The 27,010-nt window shown below is 37.7% G+C and overlaps 1 protein-coding gene across 12 annotated transcripts in view; it reads left to right on the top strand.

Moving 5' to 3' along the window:
- Positions 1-27,010, top strand: part of ACTN2 (actinin alpha 2) — a 68,158-nt gene that overhangs the window by 3,198 nt on the left and 37,950 nt on the right. For all 12 annotated transcript variants that reach the window (XM_061989791.1, XM_061989793.1, XM_061989787.1 and 9 more), the window contains exons 2-3: positions 21,184-21,298; positions 22,583-22,702. In XM_061989791.1, the coding sequence (XP_061845775.1) occupies positions 21,184-21,298; positions 22,583-22,702 (235 nt within the window). The remainder of the gene's footprint in view (positions 1-21,183; positions 21,299-22,582; positions 22,703-27,010) is intronic.

Below are 27,010 nucleotides of genomic sequence, written 5' to 3'. Positions count from 1 at the left end.
AAAGTTCAACAAACTCCACAAATGTTTTAGCTTTCATTAATCTATAGGAACACAGGAAAATGCATTGTCATTTGGCTTCAGAAACCAAGCACAACATTGCTACTCAAAATGCAAGCATATTGAATTGTTTAATGTGTTTGAACTGCCAACACTACTTAATGGGCTGTGTTAAGTGGTGCTCTTTCTTATTTGCAACCTTTGCTTTAAATACTTTATTATAGGAGTGTGGCTTTCAAAATGTGGTTTGTTAGTTTTTCAAGCAAGTCTTAATCCTTCAGGATAAAGATCTGAAGTTTGTGAAACAGCTGTGATCCCTTCTTCAGGGCAGTTGTAAAGCACTAAACTGGCTCCTATTTCATACGTGTCCTCAGACATATCGTTCAGACATGTCTCTGACACTGTTGCACTAACACACGTAACGAAAGAACTGTAAACATACTCTTTGCCTTACCAACATGAATGATCTTACTCGAGCTTGCTGTATGGCCCTGGTACCATTGCTTTGTTATTGCCATTTCTGACTTTTGATGGGTTTTTTTACACTGATATAGAGTAAACAAGAAGACTCAGTATTTATTTGCATTGATATTGCACTCTTGGTGAATGCAAATCCTACTGATGACACTGACTGTTGTGTGTGAGTGAGGACTTTGGAGAAGATTCTTTAGGAAAAAAACTGTATCTTTCCAGTCTTCAGCAGTACATATCAGATTACATTTTCAGTGTGACCTATAAAGATTTATCTGCATTACTTCCTTTGTCTGGTAGTACAGTTTCTGTTGTCCTTATGAATAAAAAAAAATCATTTGGAAGCCACCTGGATGGCAAATTATTTGGAAGAAGCTACCAGGACTATGAATTATGGGCAACACCCTTCTTTTTCTAGTGGTGCTGCAACTTCAAAATTCAGCAGATTTGTGAGGTGTATTGCAGCCTCCAAGAGAAACTGACCTTGTGTTCATTCTGACTTCAGTCAGAGTTACAGTCAATATTCTGGATTCACTCTGAAGTTTGTGTGTTCTTCTGTGGATGAAATCTATACAAAATTGTTTTCTTATCAGAAACTTCTTCCTGGAAGAAGTCTACTGGTGAGCAAGAAGACAGATGAAGTAGTGGAAGGAAACAGATTTATCCTTCAACCAGGAGGAGGAGGAATGAAATAACCAAGCCTGAATTAATGTAAAATAAATGTAAGTCAGAAAAAATGTTGGCAAGAGAAGTCGAATGCCACCAACAGAATTCAGTATCATAGAATCATTTCTTATGGATCTACAGGCTCTGGGTTGAAATTGTTGTAATGGAGAATATAGCAATATCTACAGTATGTGCAGGGTGTTTGAGCCTAGGTCTTGCTCATCTCATGAGACTATCTGGAAATAATAAGAGTTTAAGATTTGAGTGTGAGGTTGGGGAATGGGGATTGGTATTTGGTTTGTTTGGGTTTTTGTCTTCTTTTTATTTCTTTTAAGACTGTGAAAAATTCTTTCCTTAAATAGTCATCCTTGGGGTTAAGTTCCTGTGGCACACAGAGAAACCATCCATCTCGTCCGGATTTTCAATGAGGTGACACTATTTACCCATGTGGAATACCAGAGGTATTGTTGAGAAGCTACAGGGATTCTCTTCTGCACATGAACAGTGTGATCAGGGTTTGGGTAAGAACCAGCAGTGAATGTAGGAAGTGTGCTGGAGACAAAAAGTATACTCCTTTCTAAGGGAATATCATCCTTCTCATTACTTATCCCTAGTACTTACCTGTTAACAGTTGGATATGATGAAGATGGGGTCCTGGGTTGAGTAGCTTTAGGACTAATTTCAGGATGGGCTTTCACATGTTAGGAGGAAAATCCTTCAGAGTAAAAAGCAGAATGATAGTGGAAAAATTGTGCTATACTGAGTCCTATACTGCGATTCTATGCCTCCCTTACCTCTATGTACAAAATTGGGATGATGTAGGTGTCTTGGGAATTCTGGAGGTTGAAATACAGGGTTTTCTATTACTCTTAATAGAAAAGTAAACAAGTTCACCATTTAGTCATTTTTTTTTTTCAGTATTCAGCTAGTACTGTGACTGTCTTTCACAAAAGAACAATGTCTTGCCAAACGATATATGACACTACAGATGCAGGGTGTGCCTTATGGTAACATGAAGTTCAGCATTCCAAGGCCAAATGCTTCTCCAGGTGCAACAAGAATTTAGTTTTCCAACAGCGGATGCCAAAACTTCTAATATTAGGAACATACACATAAAACATCTCTCATTTGCTTTTCAATCCTGAGCGCTTTTTAAGTGACCTTCTCAGTGGTAGATGGGCCCATATAGAGTCTGACTCAGAACTTGGTAGCCAATGGCTGGATTTTGTTATTTTCTGCCACGATGTGTCTAGATTTTTCAACATATACTATAACTGTTCTACATGTTACACAGCAATGCAACAGAAGGACGTGGAATTGCAGTTTCACATCCTACGAAGAATTGCCATGAGGGTGAAGGCACTTTATATAGAAATATGGGATGTGTTTTTGGCTTGTTCTGTATGATTGGCCTCTTAGAGATTAGTGCTTGTTAAAATAGTAACATGTTAAATTCCTCTTGCTGATGTTACTTGCATGGAATGGTGCTTGAGAGGAACATGCTGAAAGGATAGTGGAACAATCATATTTTGTCAGTGTGCTTCATATTCTGTCTTGGAAGCCATCAATAAAGCATGCAGCTAAAGAGGGCTCTGAAAGCTATTGTGAAAATCATTTGACTAGAAATGTTTATGGAGGTCATTTTTTGAATGAGAAGGTTTTGTTTGTCAATACTAAGTGTGAGTGAGAAATCAATATATTACCTGGCATTGTATTTTCTATTTAAACTCAAACAGGCCTCTCAATGTTGATCCATTTCAGGCTCTGTATACTTTTGTTAGTGTTGTCAAATGGATAATTCCTACTGTCCCAATTCAGCTGTTGATTGCCACTCATCCCCAAATATCTGCCAGCAACAGAACTGTATTTTTATGAAAAGAAATTATAAGAACCATTTTATCAATGGAAGCAATGGCTATCTCCTTCCTACACTCACAGTTACCCACCACAGCTTCCCTTGAAATTTGTATAGTAAAATGTCTGCAGATACACTGATCCAATTAGTAAGACAATAAGGATGGAAGAAAGTATGGATCTAAGTAGGTTGCCATAAGCTGCAACCAAGGTGCTTAAGAGCTAGAGAAAAACTGTGTGTTAAGCAGTGTACTATAATCTCTTGGTGGTGGGAGGTCTGCATCTCACTGTGGATCTGTGTTGGTGTCACTAGAAAGCTACAGAGAGGCATGGAAGATGTTTGCACTGAAGGTCTTCAGCCCAGAGACTGCAGTCAATAGGGAATCAACTGTCAAGCTATTTGTGGTCTTGTGCAAAATCAGGGCTCAGATATCTTCTGTAAACTAATAAATCCCAGAAAGAAATATCATGATGACATCCTCATTTTCAACATCAAACTAAGACAGTTTTGCAAGCTGAATTTTGACTGCTTTTTTCTGATGTGGTAACCCAGTTCAAAATCTTGTACAAAGCTTGCCTTTCCTCTTGTAAGACAAAAAAGATTTAATCATTATGATAGAAAAATCATATACCAAATGCTTAATATAACTTGCATACATTCTGATCCATTTGATTACGTTTAGGTAGTCATTTCTGTATTGCACCGTACAGTTCTACTGAATTAATTTTGGTGAGACTAAGCGTTAAAATTTTCTTTAGTCATGAATAGTGAATAAATATAGATATTAGTAGTATTTTAAAAGTTGTACTGCAGAGTCTGCATACAGAAGAACACATTGGATTTGCATCTGGATTGCAAGTGGGCATGATGCAGGAAGAAGCTTGTCAGGGAAATAAAAATACATAGTAATTTGTGCTACTTAGAGTTGTCTGAAGTCAAGAGATGCCCCTCCTGCATGTTATTTTATATCCTCGCAAGCAAACAAATATAAAGGTGCTTACACAGTTGGCAAAGTTGCCATGTTTTGGATGGCTTTACTGCTAAACATAATTTCTTCTGAGACCGAATTGTTGGTATAAACAATGTGTAACTGATGTAATATTCCTCTACTGTGAACAATGGGAAGTTGCTGACTCTTGAATGAGTATGTCTTTTATGGATTTACTCTATGCTGATACCAGGATAATGTATTCACATCAAGCAGTCCATTTCCTCCTGAATAAAATTACAGAATCACTGAATGGTAGAGGTTGGAAGGGACCTTTAGAGATCATCTAGTCCAACCCCCCTGTTAAAGCAAGTTCACCTTGATCAGATCATGCAGGAACATATCCAGGCAGCTCTTGAAAATCTCCAGAGAAGTTGACTCCACACCCTCCCAGGGCAGCCTGTGCCACTGCTCCCTCACCCTCACAGCAAAATAGTTTTTCCTTATGTTTAAATGGAACTTTTTGTGTTCCAGCTTCTTTCCATTACCCTTTGTCCTGTCACTTGATACAACAGAAAAAAAGTGACGCCCCAACCACCTGACATCCACCAACCCCAGTTTAAATTCCTAGTAGAGGTGATTTTAAAGTCTTCAATGTCTGAAGAACATGATTTCATGAAATGTTGTGGGCATGTGTTCTTATAATATCACTGGATTTGTTTTAAATAGGCCTTGTGTTGAGAGACTTGATACATAGAGCTAATCAGAACCATAGAGCTGCTATGCAATGCTCTTTTTCTGTCTAATAAAATTGGGCATGTATTTAAAGATAGAAGTTACCTCTTTCCACATCATTTAACCAGCAATCACAGTGTTATGACCACCCTCTAGAACTGTTTCTGTAATATTTTGTAATATCTCTTCCTGCTGGCAGTACAAGTACTTTAATACAGATCAAGGTAGCATGATTCTAGTAATCCTCAAACTATTGTTGTGAAAGGATTACAGGGCAGTGGTTCTTCCTCTGTGGGATCAGAGCATCTGCAGACCTAGAGGCAGAACACTTTGAAAGGCAATACTCTCCTTTTAGGTCAGTGTCCCACTTGAAATGGTCGTTTGTAGAAATACAATTAATTATTTAGAAGGCTTGTCCAGAGAGAAGCAGAAGCTGACAGTTGTCTGGCTAACGTTTAGTTAGTTTCTATATTTAGACCTTAAATTTACATCGTGCGCTCAGGTGAGAAAATCCTGGATTTATGTGAAAGTGCAAGAATGGGCACAGCTGCTCCAACGTCCAGTCCCAGTTATCTCTGCTTTTGAATTATAAGCAAATACCACTTCTCTATGTCTTCATCTCCAAAATAGTGCTTGTAATACCTATGTCCTGGCTTTACAGATGAAAGGCCTATTTAATGTACTTGCTCTCAGTAAGATTTTCTGTTTACTTCCAATGCTTCCACCCAACTGCTCTTAACTGCCAGATTCCCTTCAACCTGAAATCTAATCCTTGTTCTTGCTTCTCTTCAAAAACTTGTAAGCAAAATCAGGCCAGCCAGCCACTACTTGATAACTAGCAGAACTTAATTTAGAGCAGATGCCTCCTAGAAAAGCCTTGCTCACCTCCACTACCATAGCAGGAGTCTGCAGAAACTGACTACCCTAGTCTAAAATTAGCATCTGTGGCTACTCCTTAAGTGTCTAAGGAAATGCTCATATTTTTTATAGATGTTGAGCACCCAGGCATTTCCACTGACGTCAGGAGGAACTTCTGTCTATTTTGCACCCCTGCAAATCAGCCTGCTATTTTTGCACTCACAGAAAGGCTCAACCATCTAGCATTGATTTTATCTTTTTTTTAAACTCCATTAATGTTTAACCTTGGCACAGGTGTAGCTTTTCACTGCTGGAAGACTTAAGACATGAAGACTTCAGACACTCTTTAAAATGAGAAATATTGCTACCGCATCAAATACAAAATTAAAAAAAAAACAACATAAATGACTGTGTAGCTCTAGGATATTATTTTACCTAGAAGAGTTTCTTTAGGCTATGGAAAACCTCTATAGGCCAAGTTCATCTCCAGCTGTACTCTGGAGTGTAGTTCTACAATGTGCCACCTTTAGCTCATATCCATAGACTTCCAATCCACTTCATATACTGGTAGGGTAATCTTCTGTTATATAGCACATTATTGAAATTTGAAGCAACTCTGTCTGTTCTTACCACTTCTTAATCACAAGTCATTTCAGTAATGTAGTTTAAAATGTAGCCCCACAAACAGCTATGTACATGTACATATTATGCATAATGTGCTTATCAATCATCTGACATCAATATTAAAAAGACAAACAAAACATTACGTGAAAGACTGAAGCTTGCTTCCCTTCCTTACATCTATGGCCTTCATTTCTGTTCCATACCCCTGATCATCTTGGTGGCTCTGCACTGGACTCTTTCAAGAAGTTCCCTGTCCCTCTTGAGCTGAGGAGCCCAGAACTGGACACAGGACTCCAGATGAGGCCTCACCAGGGCAGAGTAGAGGGGGAACAGAACCTCCCTCGACCTGCTGGCCACACTCTTCTTGATGCATCCCAGGATGCCATTGGCCTTCTTGGCCATGAGGGCACATTTCTGGCTCATATTTAGCTTATTATCAATCAGGACTCCCAGGTCTCTCTCTGTAGAGCTGCTCTTTCAGCAGTTCGACCCCCAGCCTGTACTGCTGCATGGGGTTGTTCCTTCCCAGATGCAGGACTCTGCACTTGTCCTTGTTAAACCTCTTGAGGTTCCTCTCTGCCCAACTCTCCAGCTGGTTGAGATCCCACTGAATGGCAGCACAGCCTTCTGGGGAATCAGCCAGTCCTCCCAGTTTGGTGTCATCAGCCAACTTGCTGAGGGTGCACTCTGTACCCTCATCCAGGTCATTGATGAAGATATTGAACAAGACTGGCCCCAGAACCCATCCCTGTGGCACTCCACTGGCCACAGGCTTCTAACTCAATTCTGTGCCATTGATCAGCACCCTCTGGGCTCTGTCATTCAGCCAGCTCTCGATCCACCTCACTGTCCACTCATCCAAGCCACACTGCCTGACCTTTCTGATGAGGATGTTATGGTAGACAGTGTCAAAAGCCTTGCTGAAGTCAAGGTAGATGACATCTGCTGCTCTCCCCTCTTCTAGTCAGCTGATTATGCACTCATAGAAGGCTATCAGGTTGGTCAAACAGGATTTCCCCTTGGTGAATCCATGTTGACTCCCCCGTGTGACTCCCCATGTTCCCACATAGGAACATGTCCAGGCAGGTCTTGAAGACCTCCAAGGAAGGAGACTCCACAACTCCTCTGGGCAGCCTATGCCAGGGCTCTGTCACCTTCACAGTAAAATAGTTTTTCTTATGTTTAAGTGGAACTTTTCGTGTTCCAGCTTCACCCCATTACCTCTTGTCCTGTTGCTAGATACAATAGAAAAAAGGAATGTCCCAACCTCCTCACACTCACCCTTTAGATAATTGTAAACGTTAATAAGATCCCCCCTCAGTCACCTCTTCTCCAGACTAAACAGCCCCAGTTCCTGCAGCCTTTCCTCATATGAAAGATGTTCCAGTCCCCTGATCATTTGGTGGCCCTGTGCTGGACTCTCTCCAGAAGTTCTCTGTCCCTCTTGAGTTATAGCTATCACCTTTTTTTTCCCATCTATTCTTAGTGAAGTGCTTTAGAACGAGTTACTTAGTTAATTTTAACACTCATATATAATCAAGCCATCCAAAGATCCCAAGTAATATTTTGCTTTTTGATTTTAAAAAAAAGCTCAGTAGTTTGGGAACCTGAGCCTAACTAAAAACTGTTTAGGAACTTGAAATCATACAGAATCATAGAATGGTAGGGGTTGGAAGGGACTTCTAGAGATCATCTAGTCCAACCGCCGTATTAAAGCAGGTCCACCTAGATCAGGTTGTACAGGAAATCTTTCTGAAATTCTGTGGTATTACAGGATATTTAAAATGTTTTTGAAAATGTTACTCAGTAGCCAGTGTTTCACTTAAAAAATCAAAGCTTAAAAAAAGAGTTAACTCGATATGTTTAAGCAGTATCTTTAACAGCAGAAGTTACCCAATTCTTTAAAAACCAGATTTGTAAAACAAACATGAAATCAAAACTTTTTTTTTTTAATCATCAGTTACAATAGTAAAGAGAGTAACATGGACAGATTATATACATTGTGCATTGAGAAATATTGCACTGAGCAATTTGGCATATATGCCACAGAGGAGCTTTGTGTTGCATTATTGGGAATTAATGCATGAGGCTTTCCTTACCCTCTAAGAATCTCAACAGAAACCTTAGGTTAGATTAGATTAGAAATGTAACTAGATTTTGTGATCTTCAAATGTACTACATAACCAAGTGCAAAGACAACATTTATTGTGTAAAAATCTTTTGGTCTGACTATTGACATACTTTTCCCATCATTTATTAGTGCCAGGGTCTTAAAGATGTGTGTAGAACTGAAAAAAGCTTTCAAAGTCTGTTTTGTCTTCGTCAGTCAGAAGATATGCTTTTCTAATTATGGAAATGTTCTAAAGAATGTTGATAAATTGTGTAAGAACATACTTTTATCCCACTCTGATGGACTATACTGAACAATTTGTAATAGATTTACTTACTCACCTGGCAATGTAGTATATAATTACTGGATAAAGACAGTATGGTGAGGAAAATCAACAGGGAAAGCAAGAGAAAGACATTTGGAAATCCAGTCAACTAAATCCTGGATTAGCCTACTTTAATTAATCCTTCTATTTGCAGAGGGCATGCCTTTAGTTCCTTCCATACCATAATGTGTGGATACTTCTTTAATCTCATCCTAAATAATGTTTGATTATTTAAATATGTATCTATTGAAACAAAAGGGTTGCCAGCACTATATGTAATAATTTGGAAGCTCTTGGGAAACCAGCTGGAGGACTGTAGAGCACAGCTGGTGGAAGGATCCAAAACCAGAAAAGAGAATGAGAGATACGATATAGAAAGGTTCATTTGGCACTGATGTTCTTTGTTTAATATACTTGAGAGAAAGCTACAGGCATTATAAAGGGCATAGACTTCACCCTTAAAGCATACCTGCATGTTTTTCCCTTGCAGATCCACAACATTATTGAAGACCCTTTTTGGATTACTTTGTTTTTAACTCTCCAAAGGAAGAGGCAAATATAACAGAGATTATACTTTTGTTCTGTAATCACAAAAAAGTGACTAGCTGGAAGAGAATAAAGAGGAAAAAAACCCAGAAAAATGTCTGGTCTCAAACCTTTTATCATTGCTGAAACAGTTCCCTCCAAACCTGTTGGCATTTTTGCTTTGAATCCTTTTCTGAAGAGACTTTCTAGGTTTTTTTATACTTTCCTGAAGTAGAAATGCTGAACATGGAAGGTGATGCTCCAGAATGAACTCCTTCTGAGCCATTTAGAAACGAGTGATTTTATTTTGACCCCATAACAGTTCAACTTTTGTCTGATATTTTGGCCTCATGACATACTAAATTCCTTTTCCTATCCTTGTGTTTCTTATTTTTTTTTGGCGGTTAGATCAAAAATGTGTACCTTAAATGTAACTCTTTGTCTAATTAGCGCTTCCTGTCAGACTTCACTGGTAAATGCTGGAATGGAAATAGCTCACTATTCCATTAATTCAGTATGCCTTGAAAACTATCAGGAATTGTCTTGATTTTGTTCTCCCAAGATCTGTATCTAAAAACTTGTAGAGAGTGAGAGAGAGAGGGTGCATGCAAGAGATGTTCGAATCAATACTTTGGAGTTTCTAACAGAACCCGCACACTTTATGCTCTACAGGTTCTCTGCCCTAGGTGCCTAGTGTCCTACCTGATTGGCTGGGGAGAGCTGTCTTTTGGACAGCACTTTGAGACAGGAATCCATATTTCTGTATAAATGCAAAGATATAGCCTTTATTGCATGAGTGGTAGAGTCCATTAAAAGCTTTTGCAAAAATGTGTATGTTTCTCTGCTGCACTAGTGGCAGCATCGTGCAAATCTGTTTTAATGCTATGACAATTGACCATGAATTCGTTTAATTTCTAGGTATGCACTGTAAAATTTTGTGGCATAAAGTGATTAAGAATGCTTTGTAAGATTAGTTGCTGTAGCCATGCTACTTCAGGTTACAATGTCAGAATTACTTGTTTGTATAGGGTAAGTATTTGGTTAGAATACTCTAAAGGTAGGTTACCCCGTAAGAGCAAAATAATCCTGTACAATGCAAATAGTTGACAGTCCTCAGAGGTTCAGTCTGGATGCTGTACACTCGCAGTCACACTGTGTGGGACTACTGTGTCTCTGTCAAAAAGGCACGGGTCCTTGTGAGTGATACTTCTCTATTTCTGCAGATTTCAGCAGGAGACATTTTTAAGGACAAAATTTGGCAGTATTACATGTAAAAAAAAAACCCAAAATTACCATGAACTGTTGGTTGCTAAATTATTAAATGCTGCAAAATATATGGCCTATTGAAAGAGATCGGTATGTCAATAAACTTTTCCTTTGAGGGAAAAATGAAATGAACATCTGAAAATAAAAGAAAATAAAAGCCATTGATCAAAAATAGATTATTCAAAATTTTGTATTCATACTGTTTCATTAGTCCCTTTTTTGTTTGCTTTTGGTTTGGTTTTAAAGTGTTTCTTCCATTTAAGAGCTGTGCTCTGAATATGCTTGATTCACAGGGATTTTTCACCAATATTTTGACAAGATATTGACATACTTGTTTTACATAAAAGGTAAAGAGAGTAGAGTCCTCAAAAAGGTAGTGTGTAACTGTAAATGACCTCTTGTATATTATTATTGAAGTAGGAGGGAAGATGAAGAGATAAGATAATTGCTAACAGTAAGAGATTGCTCCCCATTACTCTATCTAGTGACAATGAATTATCCAGGGCTGCTATAAGACAGCTGGACATTGCCATTGACAAAGATTGACAAAGATTTGTTAAAGAGAATTGCCTGGATGATGTTTGGGACCACCTTTCTTTCAAGGATTTGTGCGTACAAATGAACAAAATATACTGCAAAAACAGTCATTCACATCAGAGAGAAAGCTGACTCTCAAAATCCTAACTTTTGTCACCACTTAGCAAGGGTGGTGACAATATTAATTAAAAGTCTCGATACTGCAGAGCCACTGGAGTGAAATATTCTAATAGCTCCTACACCTCAACTCAAGATGAAAGATAACCTTGTACTGAAAATGGACTTCTAAATTCTTTCTTGGGAATGCCTGGCTGAGGGGAACCTTTCACTTTTAGGTCAATGTTTTGAACTCAAGCCAGGTGAATAAGTGACAAGGTTGCTAACACATGCAGGCTGTTTGGTAATGTCTATGAGGTGAGTTGTACTCTCAGTTTAGCTCACAGTGAGACAGGTGTCCCCATCACTTAAACTGCCAGAAATGGCAGCTTCGTTGGAGGTGTCCAAAAATGACCTTATTAGTGAGAGGTAGGGACAGTGACTTTTGATCCTAGAGGTGAAAGCTAAAACAATTTCTATATGGGAAAATGCTTTCTCAGATTGCATCCATGGGGTTATTCACAGTCATTGCTATTCTTAACAGTTCCCTGAGTGACTTCTTTCTCCATGCCTAAGTAGCTGGCACATTTCATAATTCACTAAGAGTTTAAGGAGGGAAAGATGACTAGCATGCAACTAGATTTACAGTAGCAGGCAACTTGTTTATGCTAAACAGTTAGCTTTGCATTTTAAATGTAGAATTAACTTTGGATGACTGAGAACAGACTTTGAAGACATTGGTAATTGTTATGTATTGTTTTCTATCTGTTCACAGTAGATTCTGGTTTTGATTAATTTTACAGTTCTGTATTTACAAGAATAGTTTTGTCAACTTTCTAATCATTCATGCTATCATTTCTTATTGGACTTTTTTTCAGGGTACTGTTTGAGCACCTAAGAAGCAATAGTGGATTTTCCCTCACAGTAGTGCAGTGGGATATGGAGGGTTTATTATTCTCATTATCTTTGAATACAGAAGTGGGACGCTTAAAAGTACTCAGCTATGCCTAACATCTGCTCCTATTGTTAAAAGGCTTATAATCCCATCTGATGAATTGATAATAAAATGCTCAGTTAGGACAATTAACACATTTTTAAAATTCCTGGCTTAACTTAAAGGCTGTCACAAAGTTGGGGAGAAAAAACAAGTATCAAGATCTCTTTTCGAGGATCATAACAGAGACTTTGAGAAATGTATGTACCCATAAAACAGGCCATTGAATCTACTTTAACTTGGTTTATGTTTAGCTTTCCATGAACACTCTTCTGTGAATCTTTTTTGATTATTCTTTCCCTTATCTTGCTAAACTTCTTCAGGTTTGTTTCTTTATTATTTTTTGTCTTCACTCTTCTGCTTTCTTTTTCTCTGATATCCCTGTCAAATCTCCAATGTTACATTTCTTTTTGCTAAGAGAAATTAGGAGGGATCATATGAAAGTGGGAGAGGGAAATGAGGATCACCACAAATAGAACATTGACAGAAACAAAATTTACAGCAATCTGTTGCATACCAAGTGCTTTGATTCCTAAAAGGGAGATATTTTCTTTCAAATAGCTTCTTATTTTGTAGTCTTTGGATAACATATATACCTAAGTTTTAGGGCTTCTAAGTAACAGAATCTGGAAGGAAAGAGACTTCTTACCTTCCTTTTGAAGGCTGCAGTGTAGATGCCATTTAGAATGGGAATCTTTCCTGAGCATTATAGAAAGTATGGCAGAGAATCTGGGAAAGCATTTAGTCTATTCCCTCACTTTCAGGCAGAGGCATATATGCTCATGGTGTTCTCACATATGTACCTGACGTGCTTGATGATGTGCAAGATGACGGGTTTCCCATTTACCCAGCCAATCTTGTCTGGTGCTTCACTGCTTTTAGAGTTAAAAATTCATCTGAGAACTGATTTATTCTCTTCTCTGTTCTGACTGTTGTGATGACTATTATTCTCTTTTCAAGCTTCTCGTGATTAAACCCCCTCAATGGTTCTATATTTTTAATCAATCAAGTTTTTTAGAATTTTATTCTTTTAATGCTGCTTTGTGGATTCTCTTCAACTGGTCCATATTCTTGAATTTTGAGCTCCCTGAAGGAGGTATTATTACAGCTGATTACTTTCTAGCACTAACAAGACTGGAAGAAATTCTTCAGATGTTGACACACCATTCTTCTGCTTAGACATTCTAATATTGTAATTATCTTTTGTAACAGTACAATATTTTTCAATCAGGTTAGGTTGTGATCCACTATTATTCCTAAATCTTCTCCTTCAGTGCTACTACCCTGCCAGTAGTTCTATATTTCTGCAGTTATTTGTTACTGGAGGATGGCAGTACTTCAGACTTCTTGCTAATCTGCATCCATCTTTCTTCAAGTACTTTCATTAATCTGTCAGGATTAGTTTGAATTGTAGCTCTGTCATAAAACACGCTTACGGACCCATCATTTTGCCGTCATGTTCAAGTGTTACAAGCATACACTATATTTTGTCATCTAAACAAGCAAGCAAAGTATAGTACAGGAAATGATTCAGGACAGATTCTTGCAGAACTGTACTTAATAAACCCTCCTGCTTAATAATGAGCCAATACCATTAGTAGGAATAAATACTCTCACTTGCTAAACACTTGGGTTTTTTTTAATCATATGGTTTTGTGTTTAGATTTCCTCTTAGATAAATAGCTGTCTGCTGTTGCAACCAGCTTGAGTATGTAATATAGGAAATCTGCTTCTGTAGAGTCCTCGCAGAGGGGACAGTTTAAAATACTCAAGCTTCACTAGTGGAACTAGGATGAATGGCTTAGAGTTTAGAAAGGCAAAACAATGAGGGAGGGAACATGCATATATCTAAATGGAGGCTTAGAAGTGTAGTACAACATAGATTTTTGCTTGCTTGTCCTTGGATGTTTATTTTTTTAACTATAACATTGGGTTCAGCAAAAGTTGATGCTATGTGTGCCTAGCAAAGCTTCCCACTTCTGTGTAAATAAAATATCCTAAACCATCTATCACCTGCAGTATTGTGCTTCTCCCTTTATGTTAAATTTACCATATGTAAATTTACTGCAGACCGCTCTGGTCTGCTTAATGATAGGAATGTGTTATTAAAACATTCAGAATTAAAACAACATCTGAGAAGCAGACAGTCAGGATTTTTTTTCCTGCCAATTCCTATGTTTTTCTATTTCCATCACCTTAATAAACTGAGTAGGTGGCAGTTATATTGTAAAAATAAGAATGGGTAAAGATGTCTTCCAATTTTTCAATGCAAGGTAAAACCGTGCCTGTGTCTTTACTAAATATTTCCATTGAATTCTTGCCTCCTTTAATTCTGCATTATTTTTCTGAATGGGATTCTCTTGTTTGAGTGATTCTTAAAATTCCATAAAAGAAAACTAGATTTAGGACAGAATTGTCCTACAATTTCAAATGGGATTTTAAACCTTGCATGCGCTCCCATTTCTGTAAGATGGATATTTCTGATTGAAAATACATTTAAAATAGGCAGAGTTATTTTGAAGTGATGGAAATACACAAGCAGACAATCTTACGACACTACATGCATGTTGAGAAGTCGCAAATTTGAATCCTTCAGATGTATGCTGCTGTAAAGCTTTCATAAATGGGTGTCATCAACAATAATGAAAAAGGAAGGAGCTTCAGGGAGTAGAACTATTGTAGGATTATACCAGTGGTCCATCAAAGTCCTTAATTATCTGAAGATTTACCTAGATTTTCATGCTTGAAACTCATCCTTCTCTATCACACGTCAAGATGGGCCTATGTGTCTGAAAATTTCTGTTTTTTCCAGATATCTCAAGTCATCCAATAAAGATATTATCTGCCTGCTTCTAATAAATCTTGTGATTATTTTAACTGTTTTAGCCCCTCCAAAGACCTTCTGAAACCTCTTATGTTCCTTCCTCTTTGTCCTCTTCTTCCTTTAAGAAGAAAAGGCTGCTGTGAAGACAGTCATGCAGTGATGCATATGAATTTCACATTCTTCTTTCTGACTCCTGAGTTTTCTTCCATTTTAGACATGGGACCAACATAACTTTTGTCTGTTTTTTCCACAGAAAGAATAAACTAATGTCACTCACTTGGTAATAAAAGACTCAGTAATATTATTGACATTTCTCAGAGTTCAACTTTGCCAAATCTTTCTTGCAGAGATATCCACATGCTTTTTTTTTAATTGTTAGTAGTGAACACTGTAAAACAGATGTGCAGTCATCCAGTGCTGGGGAGGGGACTGCATGTTTTACAGGAAACCCTAGACTCACATAGGATTAGACCACCTGCTTTGTAAGGACTGAGGTCTCCCTCTTCCGTGCAAGCAAAATGCAGAATCTCAGCAAGATGTGTGAGATCTCCAGTATGATGAAGGCATTGCTTTGAGAGTGCTCCTGTGAATGATAAAATTAAGGAACTGAGGTGAAGTTCCCTTAGTTACTAGAACAAATCTGCTGACAATGCAGAGTATGCTAGTATACCATCTCTGACACGGCATGTTCACCTATATGGTGGACATGCTGGAGCAGGGATGGCTTTCCTCAACTTTGGATCTGGGGACCTTGTAATGGAGCTTCTACTAACTTCTTTTGTGAAACAGGTCTATGCTATCCTGTCTGTTGTTCCCAGGAGTTTGACTTTGACATACTCCCTATGATTTGAGAACATGATAAACACTTCCCCTACCTTAACATTTATAGCATCCTTCACTATGTTTTCACTATGATTCATGTGAGTTCTTGCTGTGCTCTGGTGTGTTCATTCTTAAAATCTCACTTCACCTACAAAGGGTTTTGTCATAATTGAGTTGTGCTGGTTAATATCTCTCCTGTTACAGTTACTTTAGTTATTTTACTAACATGCTAATAGATTTAGGCTTCTGCTACAAGGGTAGATGAGAGCAAGGAGGCAGTTAATAAAAATTCAAACCAACATGTAAGGTGTCAAATTTTATTTATTTCCAACTCAAACATACCTCATGCACCTAATGTACTAAAAGTATAACTGATATAAATGTCCTAGGAACATATAATAATGCCATGTGTATTCATTGGTTCACGTCAAGCTCGTTTGTAAAGGTGCAATTTTCTGCTGTGTTTCATCTTCATGCCCATTTCTTTAGGAGCTGAATTCAATAGTTAAGAATATGAGGGACAGTGCATACTATATCCCAAGCTCAGAGAGAATCCCTGATCCTGTAGAACACCGTGTGGACACAGGAGCTAGGAGATCATGTTGCAGCTTCACAACTTATATTTTAAAACATGGATAACAGACAGATGGGAAATTCTTCAAGGGGAAACCTCAGTCTGGCCTAGCGGGAATGTTCTGGCAGAGCTCGTCCTGTAGCATCCTGGCCATGCACTCAGAGCCCAGTAATGTTCCATATAACTACAGAGTGAATCACTGTATCCTATTTAGCCCAGAGTAATGAAGACCCACAGAGAACAGAAGTAGAGAGGAAAAATACGTTAGAAGAAGGACTATAAAGCAGAGTTTTAAGAAACAACTCAGACTGAGATAATTAAGGTTAACACATGGATACAAACAAATGTGTTCAATGTTTATATTTAAAGTTAATTTTCTTCAGGTATGTTCTCCCCCGATAATAGAATTTAAGCTCTACTTAAGAAAAGTTGTGTTTCTGCTTTAATAACAGATACAGGAAGTATTAAGTTTCCTATTAATGCAATGTTTTTCATAACTCAGAGGTTAAAATTGGATTTTGTCTGTATTTTCTTATGGAAATGTTACAGAAAGTCCAGAAATCTTTCATGTGGGCCAGTAGCCTTTTGGGTAGGGGTACAGACAATCAGACACATGCCTTTTACAATCAGGATTAATTTAAAAAACTTGTAAATAATACAGCAGACTGAAATTTATTTGATTTGGAGTGAAAGGAAGTATTAACATTTGTTATTATATATATGTACTAAATAGGATATATGTGACCAATCCTTTCCTGGGCTGGATCCAATTCTCAAATTCAGTTCTGTATGCAAGTGAATAAATCTTCCTCAACTTGTGTTATGTATCCTCAGTACATGTCCCTGTGCAAGTTATGCTGCTGTTTTGATGATGTGCATTTTGGACTTAACTGTCAGTGCCAAACTAGAAATTTACCCAGTATCTTCAGCAGATGAAAAAAGTTGTCTTGTGACGCACCAATGGATAACAGTAGTGGAGAGAGTAGTACCTAGTGATCTCTTGATTATCCATGCACACATAAAACTTGTTATTATTTTCTGGCTTCAAAGCACTATAAAAAGTAAGTTATCACTATACTCTCATAAAAAGGATGTGTGGGCTTTTCAGGAGTGCAAGACAATTCAGGTGTTGGAGATGCCACTTTTTCCTTCATTGTTCACATCTAAAAAATCTTTCAACAGAGCAGGCATACCCCATTATTATTTGATGTTAGCTGTAGCTGATAATTGATTAGGGATATCTCCTTTTTCTGCCCATTGGTTGGAGTTCTACTTGTCAAGGAGTTGTAAAATTAAGTGGTCTGAATAAATTGCCAGGTAAGGGATTTTTTTTTCCTCAGGTATACTCTTTACCATCACAGATCTATGAATCCAAATTATGGAGAACATGCTATGGGCAGTCTGCACAATGAAACTAAGTGGACATAGAACATAGAGCTGCACTCTTTATTCTAGAGTTAGCTTTTCCAAAACAAACCATGACAGCAGAAAACTACAGTGTGTTAAGAGAACATTTACCCATGGAACTGAAAATTGTTTGGCTTCCTGCCCTGCATCCCCTCTTCTGTGGTCTCTCTAAGGATGCCAGCAAAGTTTCTTTTGCAGTAACAACTTTGGAAAGGAGAAAAAATATAATTTGTAGAGCCACCAATGGTAAATATATTATAAAAAGAAATGCCTAGCTTTCTAGGCACTTATTGTTATCCTTCCTGGTATTCAGCTTGGTGCCTTCATTCCTCCCTTGTTTCTCTTAGCAATCTGATACTCTGAAATGTGCTCAACAGCTCAGTAGAAAAAGGAATTTGCTTTGTCTAAGTCATTTAATAGCTTTTAAATCCCAGTGGATTACAAATTTACAGGGTACTATATGCTGGCTGTATCTTGATCTCCAGGACTTGAACGTGCTTTGAATTTTTTCTTAATGACTATGAATAGAACTGTTAGTTATAGTCAAAGCAGTGAGAACAAGTGGTATCACAATGCGAATAGAAGCATGAGGGTTAAATAGAATGTTGTTATTGGAAACTATTAAAATTGCAAGTTAATTTTTGTAGTAGCTTTAATACAGTTACTTATGAATTGCATCACTGAAACACTTTCTTAAGTAGCATTACTATAACCATCTTTAGTCCTAGGAAAATAAACCAATTTGGGAGGCACCAGACTGTGAAGCCATGTGCAGGGAGTCTGCTGTAATGTACTACAGTGACAGTTTCCATGAGGTGCAAGCCAAACGTCATAAAGGGATAGCAACATTTCATGACCTGGTGCACTGGTAAACCAGAAAGCTCTGAGAAACTGTAGTTTAGGTAAAAGATCTAAATCTCTTATAGTAGATATAGAAGATAATTGAAACTATCTAGTCTAAATAAACAGTCTATAACAGTGGAGTGCTTCAGCAAAGCTTATTATCAAATGAATTTAAAGATAATTCCAAGCTTATCTTTCAGATACAATATCAGTGACAAAACCCAGTACTACTGGAAAAAATCTTAAGTAACCCACAAATATAAAAAGGCAACCCATAAAACCATTCATTGGCAGTAATAGCATCTTTTCCTTATTTATGTCATAGCAAAATTAGTGGCTTATTGTCCTCATAAAATGAACAAATTTTGAGAAGAGTGTTTGTCTCACAACAAATTCAATGCTATAAAAATGTTTCTTTCCAAGAGAAACTGTTTAAATTCTTTGAAAACTTTGGGCTCTTTGGATAAAACATATTTGATGTCTATCAATGTGGCTGCGGTAGAAGTAGAGGACCACAGTGGATTAGAGGTGCCCAAAATTAGAATTTATGTGTGTATATACATATATATATATTTAAATATGTATATATGATCTAAGAAGTGCCAGCTTTCATCTCTTATAAAGAAACTAAGTGAGAAGTAGCATTCTTCATAGCTGGAATCAGATTTGTGTTTTAAGAATGCTTGACTCATGAGGTCACTGTCATTAAACACTTAAATGAAAAATGGGAAAAACTCATTTACTTGAGTTGCACAAAGTCAGAAAGTTCACCATAAATATAAGAAGGAATAGGTGAAAGTGGCTGAGGTTTTTCTCCAAATTCCTCTCTGAGTTTAGTACAGTGTGCTTGCAACAATTCCACATATTGCAATAGCATCTGCAGATAAAAACATCATTTAAGTTTCTCTCATGAAAGACTCATTCAGTTACATGCTTTTTAATATTTATTGCCAAACTGTCATGCGAGGTTCATGTGCATTTACTCTGGAATGTTTTCAGCTGTTTTTTTCTGTATTACCATAATACTGTTCCTTCTCCTTGTTAGAATTATTAGTATCTGCAAATGACTTAATGTGGTGCTAACCCTTTTTAGATACATAGCACTCAAATAAGATACTGCTTGAGGCAGGAAAATTAGTCTTATAAACTAGATCATAACTCTATAATCACCCAAACCAAATACCATCCTAAGACTTTATCATGTCAAGCCCTAAGGGTAGAGATGTCTAGTATATTCGTTGTAATGCTAGACAAACTCTGGTCTCAGGTCTCTCATGAGCTCAGTAAAGCTATTTACCTCAAAATGAGAAATGTTCTGCCTTCCTAAATGATTGCTTTTCAAGTTAACATCCTTTTATGAAGATAGATGTATTTGCAAAGATGCTTCTGCTGCAGTCATCTTCATCTGCACACAGAACAATTTTCTTATGCCTCTGTCTGCAACTCATCCTCTGCAGGTCAACAGGACCTCTGCCCAGTACCACTTCCCATACTGTCTTCTTTCTCCTCCTTTATCTGGGTTATCTAAAATTGGGGATTTCACTGCAAGAAGAAGAGCGATTCCAAATATCTGACAATTTTAAGTAGCTGAAGTCTAACTTACCAAAATGTACACCCTTGTTGTATACCTACAGTTAAATATGTGGTGAAATACCTAGTAAATACAAATTTTTTTAATGTATATCTTAACAGACACAGAAAAGCAAGGAGAATTAAATGTCAGAAAGCTGAGAAGTAATGGATATTTGAAAACAGACAAATTTTAACGATTAAGTTTTATTGTAGCCCATGTTTTGATTTTGCTCATACAAAGATGTGTCTATGACCTCTGTAGTTCAATGAAATTAGTTTTACTTTTCATCTCTTCAAGTGAGAGCAAATTTTGTTATTCTCCATGGAGAGAGAAATGCTTATGGTTGCTTTTGTGACCATTTTTACCCTGCAATCTTGAGTATCTGCATTTGTGTAATCCATGAAGTTGTGGTAGTTTTCTGAAAGGTACAGAATACTGTTTTAAAATAAAACCCATGCCAAATCTACAGGGTCTGAATGGGAAACTTCTGCATTTGAATTATTGTAAACTTTTAAAATCCACTCCAATCATCCAAAAGGCATTCTGTTTCTCACTGTTGTTAGAAGTAAAAGCAAATGCAATTTTGCTGGTATCCTTGAGGTATAAAGTCTCTCTTCAGTTACTTGAGTGTTCTTGCAGTTTCCTGCCTGTGAGAAATGTTACCTAACCCTAGCATAGATAATCTATATATGAATGGTTTATCATTACATGAGTTCAAGTAGTATAAGTTTTTACTTCTGTGCTTGTTACCTACATTTTACTGTAACACATCTTCCCTTAGACTATATTAATCTTTCTTTTTAGGAAGAATGTATAACACATAAGTCTCAATTTAAAATTATGTACTCGAAAAATGTTGTGTAGTGACAACTGTTAAACAAATTTTGCTTTTATGTGGAGTTCTTTTTTTTGGAACACGTTTGCAAACAAAATCTGTCTCAATATTGCTTCCAATCAAGCAACCCTTGGCATCTTCATGAATATCTGGGATAAGAATTTTGAACTCAGTAACATGTATAAGATGAATAGCAGTTAAAAAAACAGATTTCTAAGACAGCAGTCAAAATCTCAGATGCAATGTTTACTCACATGGCTTAGCAATTGTTTTGGAAAGTGCCTTGTTAATAAGTAATTTTAAAAATTATTATTACAGACATTTACAGCCTGGTGCAACTCCCATCTCAGGAAAGCAGGCACGCAGATTGAGAACATCGAGGAAGACTTCAGAAATGGACTCAAACTGATGCTTCTCTTGGAAGTTATCTCAGGTTGGTTAAAATAAAGTTTGCTATGTGCTTACATCGTGCTGACTAGAACACTCTTAAAATAACAAAAAATGTAAACAATTCAAAGCCATGAACACAAGCTCTTAAGAAGGCTGAAAAATGAGAGATGAAACACATTGTAAAACAAAAGGGAGAAAAAAAAGAAACCATACTCTTTCCTTATCTCCAAAATTTGTGCTTGTGTTCCAGGATACCACAGTGCATCAAGGCAACATTCACATTAGAGTGTTGATGGAAAAGTCACAAACATTGAGGACCCAGCCTTGACCTCTAACAATTAAAATGCCTTTACACTTAGGTTACAAATTCACTTTATTCCACTTTTGGTTTAAAAGTTTGACTTTGTTTTTAATGACTTTATTGGATGAACCAAGGCTTTCAAAAGCGAGGGCCTAAAGTAAAGCTAGATCAATACTTAGTCACAAGTAAAAGGTCTTGTTTTTTCAGAAGGCTGGAACATCAAAGAACTCCTTTGGTTAACTCATGTAGGCTACGTTACCCATTTTATGCATTATTCAGAAGGGCAGTCACCAGAGTATACGCAGAATGCATCCAGAATGGGAAGTGAATAGCTCAAGTTACAGACATAGGATAAAAGGCAAGAAGTTCTTCAAGACTTTTTTGTGGAAAAGACAATATACATTTTTGCTGGAGATTTCAGTGGAGAAGGAGAATCTTCAAATGATCAGTCTTCATGAAATAGAAAGTCATAGTTTCAGAAATTACTCTTCCTTATGAACATTTGAAAAGATAAGCTCATTCAAATACATCAGCTGAAATCAGCTGCTCTGCTGTACTGGTTGAAGGTGCTAAAAGCCATTGTTCTTTGTCAGATGTGGAAGGATGCTATGGCTTAATCCTGCATAGAGACCAGCCTCTCTTTATAGTCAGGTAGGTAAGAGTGATGAGGTCTGAGAGCATCATGCTTTCTTCGTATTCAGCTACGCTAACATAGTAGTAATTAGGCAGAAATTGAGTAGCAAGAAGCACTCACATATCTCCCAGATGTTATGGGTAAACATAAAGATTTTGCTCTGCTTTTACTGCGGTATCAGAAAGATCTAAGTCATATGTTTCAGCATTTGAATTTTCTTTTCAGGGATTTGTTCAAAGCCATTTGACATTCTTTCAGAAAAATCTCTGTTAAAATAACTGCTAACTTTTAGACAGTGCTCAGGACTGTCATTCACTCTTATGTTCTAATTACTTGGGTGTCTGTAGCCATATGTATGCAACAATAAACACGGTACATTTTTCATTCTGCAGGGGAGAGACTACCAAAACCAGATAGAGGGAAGATGCGCTTCCATAAAATTGCTAATGTCAACAAAGCTCTGGATTATATTGCCAGCAAAGGAGTGAAACTTGTGTCAATTGGTGCAGAAGGTATGTGACAGACCTTGACAATGCACTTTACTTAGATCCCAGGTATTCACAACGCAAATAAATCTGACAGAGACCCTGGCCAAATTGCAAGGACTGTTCCCTATATATGGGTGCCTCAAAAATCCTTTAATATTGATTGCTGACTTATATTTGTGAAAGGACAAGTAGAAATTTCTAGAAACCTGGAGGAGGGATAGGCATATAAATGGACACTCAGATTAGTTTATCTCAAAGGTTAAATCTGTATTCTGTTGGGTGTTTGCTTGGTTTCTTCTTTCAGAGCATTAAGTTTTACCTATACGTTATTAAAAATAAGGAACTTCTCTAGAAATCAGGTTAGATTCTAGGGTGTGCTTTATCCAATCCGGGATCTTTTATTATCTCTAGGAGGTATTACTCAGACAAGACCAAGGCTGACATCACTACCAAGTGTCTGGGAATTACTCCCTTTTTGTTATGAGACTGTCTGTCAATGCCAGCTGTGTTTCTAAAAATTCAAATGTAGAGTTGAGGGAGTGATCAAAAGAAATTGTGGTAGTTGGGGAGAGATTGAACATATGAAGAAAGTAGGGCAGGATGTTACTTACTGCAGTTATTACCTTGTTATTGGTCTGTTGTTGAGGTAGTTAAAATATGCAGTTGGCTAGCTGAATGCTGATAGATGTAAACTCTGAGCAAAAGAAGGCAGATTTTTGCTGAATTGAACCTTTGCCTCCTATGAGATTCAGTTAATTGTTTAAAAGGGACAAAGATCTGTCTAGCTGCTCCATGGAGGTATTTGCATAACACCTTGCATAGCCATTGTCATATGTGGGAGTAATATGGCTAGCATGATATGCAACTACTTTTGATTTCATAACCTCAATGATGTGTTGTCTATTCTGAGGGCAGCTTCTAGCATGTCCTTAAAGCAAAACTCTTGTTGTAACCTCATGTTGAGAGTAATCTATTCACACTGCTAGACCTTTTTAAATTGATTTATGAGCCTTCTCTTCCTGTTTTCTGATTTCTTCACACTTATACGTGTCCTTATGCTGGCTTCAAAACCTTGATCTTGGGGAACTTTCTGTATTTGTGGCTGGAGCAGGAAAATTCATTAGGTGGGACAGGGGTAGAAGTAATGGAGATATCTATCATCATTCGTTGATTCTGCAATGGTTTGTCCTAGCCTTCTTGATTCCTCAAATGCTGTTCACCAAATGTGTTCAGTTTCTAGATCTAGAACTTAAAAATCCTGAAAAATTGATGTTCTCTGGGCAGAACATTTGTTTGAACTCACCCTTTATACATTTGATACTGAACTGGGTGAGCCATCTAAGTCCAAATCCATACCATCTATCTTTAGGCACATAACAGAGACCTTTTTTTTCAGGAATGTATCATTTGTGGGGGAAAAAGGGCAATTCCCAAAGGCGCTTCAGATCTCAGAAGTACTCGACTGCATTTCAGAGGTGTCTGCTCTTTCCATCAGTTGTACAGGCAGTCAGGGGTAGGTGGCCCCTCTGCTCAATTGAGTACATTTAATTAAATGAAGTGGGATGGAAGAATATGCCACTACTATAAACCTCTGCTGTTAACAATATTCTGAGAATGATGTGGCATTGAACAGACAGCAGAGGGTACCGAAGAGACAATTTATGTGTGGAAATGAAAATTGAAATGAAATGAAATACAGAAGCCTGTTTGATAGCTGGTACAAAAATACTGGAGCAAATGAATGGTAGTTTATGCTGTGACTCTGAGGCTTCCTGATTGAAAACAAGAGTGCAGCAAAAAGAACATCTTGTTGGGCAGGGGAGTTGGACTAGATGATCTTTTGAGGTCCCTTCCAGCCCTTGAGATTCTGTGATTCCGTGACAGAGTGGTCATTCTCTCTGATCACAGTTTGCACAATGTACTAATGTTTTCACATCTCGGTTCTTCAAGCAAGGCTGGAGCATTTAAACTCAGCCTTAGCTCTTATCTGGAGCAGGCCAGCCCTGTACATTCCTATCTCCCTCATTTTTCCCTGTTTATTGCTGTCAGGGTGTTCAGACTAGGGAGGAGTGCTTGAGCACTGTCTACATCACCTGAACGCAAATGATTTGGGATAGCTCAGATCAGCCATTAAAATAATTTAAACTAGCCCTTCTGTTCTCCTTGGCAGAAACTGGCATGAGTTTAGATGTTCTGTGATAACAGAGAATTCCTTCTGGGAGGAAGTCAGGAACAAGAAGCAGTAACCTCTTCCAGCTTCTCAGCCAGTTGCTGCAAGGTGGTGTCTGTCCATGTGTTCAACATTTCTTCCTGCATGTAACAGCAGGCCATAGTAAGCCAGGAGATTAAGGTGTTCTTGGATGTGCCATAGGCTTTTGTTGCCTGTTTCTGGAATTCTCAGTCTGTAAAATGAAGGGATTAGAAGTAAAAATGCATTCATTAGCATTAGGAGCCCATTTTAATTTCTTGGATGGAAGCACAGGAGAAAAATCCACTGCTACTGTCATAGCTTAGATGCAGAGAGGAACCTGTCATTGTAAGACATTGCACTATGTCAAGTATGGTTACTAACACACATTAGATTACATCCATGTGGGCATGAGCAGATTTGTGTGTCTTCCCCTCCTACTCTAAACAGCCTGAACACAAAGCCAGCTCTGGCCCAGACGTGCTTAGTGCCGTGTTAAGTTTACCACGTCCCCTCTACTAAATCTGCTCTCTAAAGCGTAGTGCTGTACTGATGGAGCAATGCGGAATCATATCTGACTGGCTACAGTTTCACAGTGTGGGACTTCTGGCACCAGTATGTGTTTAGAGTCCCTCTACCCCCTTGTCCTTCATACTTGCTCCCACACTTCGCCAGCCCTACCCATCACTCGGGCTGACAACTGTTTCTGTAGCTGTGCTGGAGACTGGAACAGCAATCTGATCTGGTGTTGAAACATACTTAACCTCATTTTTTTTCCTTTTATTGCATTTTTTAGCATTGTTGACTGGGCAATCATTAGAGTACGAAAATGCCAGCAAGGAGGCAGAGCATAGGCTCCTTAAGCTTGTACTGTTATCAGAGTGCTTAACTCCTTAATTCAGAGCCCCTATGTGTGAGCATTGAGCCTATGGGCCTGTCTGCACCCATCTGTTTTGGCATTCTCTGAATGATATGGATGCTTGTAATACTTTTTAATTTCCAAAGCATGAGTTTTGTATCTATATCTGCTGAGGATCATGTTTTATTATCTGACATGCTGAGTGGTGAAGTGCATGTGGGCCCAAGAGGACCATCTGGCTTTTAAAATGGGGCCTCAAAACCAAGTTTAAACTGTGATTCCTGTGGGAAATCAGTACAAAGTTCAATTTAGTATTTTAAGGGGCCAAGGGTATTCTTTAAAGCCATCAATACTGTTCTGAGGCAAATTTTCTTGGACTGTCTGTGGAATGGAAAGAGAAGAGGTGATCACTTTTAACTTTGATTCTGAGCAGAAGCTCAATTTAGCTACATTGATCTGTCTTGTGGAAAACTCTTTCTCTCCATTGGTGATGAAATGAGAATAGAGTCTCAAGAAGCTAAAGCAAAAGCTGTGGAAGTAATCCTTATGAGCCATTCACAGTCCAGGAGTTAGAAGTTTTACCTTAAATTTTGAAAAAGTGCAATAACTCCATTTGGAAGGTAATTGCATCCTGATTGTAATGAACTGAGACATGGAGAACTATAGTTATCTTATCTTCTTAATAGGACATACTTCTGTATTGTTTTCTGGGGAACAGGAGAAATGCTGAAGACCAAACGGTCTGTGAATCTACTAAAAAGAAGATTACATAAAAAAATAAAAAGGTAGAATAAAAACACAAAAACTAAAACCTTTGACAACTTGCCATACTGCTCTGCTTAGCTTATTCCCTAGGCAGTTTTTATTCTTTCACCTTCCCATTCCCTTCCCTTCTCTCCTGCCTCATAGATCAGCAAGACTTTTTTTTGCAGAAAGCTATAGCTTTGTGTATGTAAATTGTAGGAACTGTATTCCTCCCAGAGTAAGCAGTGTGAATAAAATAAGTTTTCTATTGATCTGTAGAGGAAAATGGCAGAAATGAATAAGTGTTTTTTTTTTTGCCACTGATACTTTTCATTATTTAGTAACTTTCTTTTCCTTCTATTTAAGCTTTTTTTTTTTTTTTTTTGCTAGCAGAAGATAATGAGAAATCAAAGTTGGCAAATCATTTGAAAGTTCTCCTGAGGCACAACATAGAAAATTCCCTCTCTTGCTCTTTCATTTTGTCTGAGTGTAAAAATGGATATGTAAATCAAATTAGTGATGTAGCGATTATTCAAATCCA

The sequence above is a fragment of the Colius striatus genome, chromosome 2, assembly GCF_028858725.1.
Source record: "Colius striatus isolate bColStr4 chromosome 2, bColStr4.1.hap1, whole genome shotgun sequence".
Taxonomy (NCBI): Eukaryota; Metazoa; Chordata; class Aves; order Coliiformes; family Coliidae; genus Colius; species Colius striatus.
Note: the sequence above shows the minus strand (reverse complement) of the source record. Positions and strands in the feature narration are given on the sequence as shown.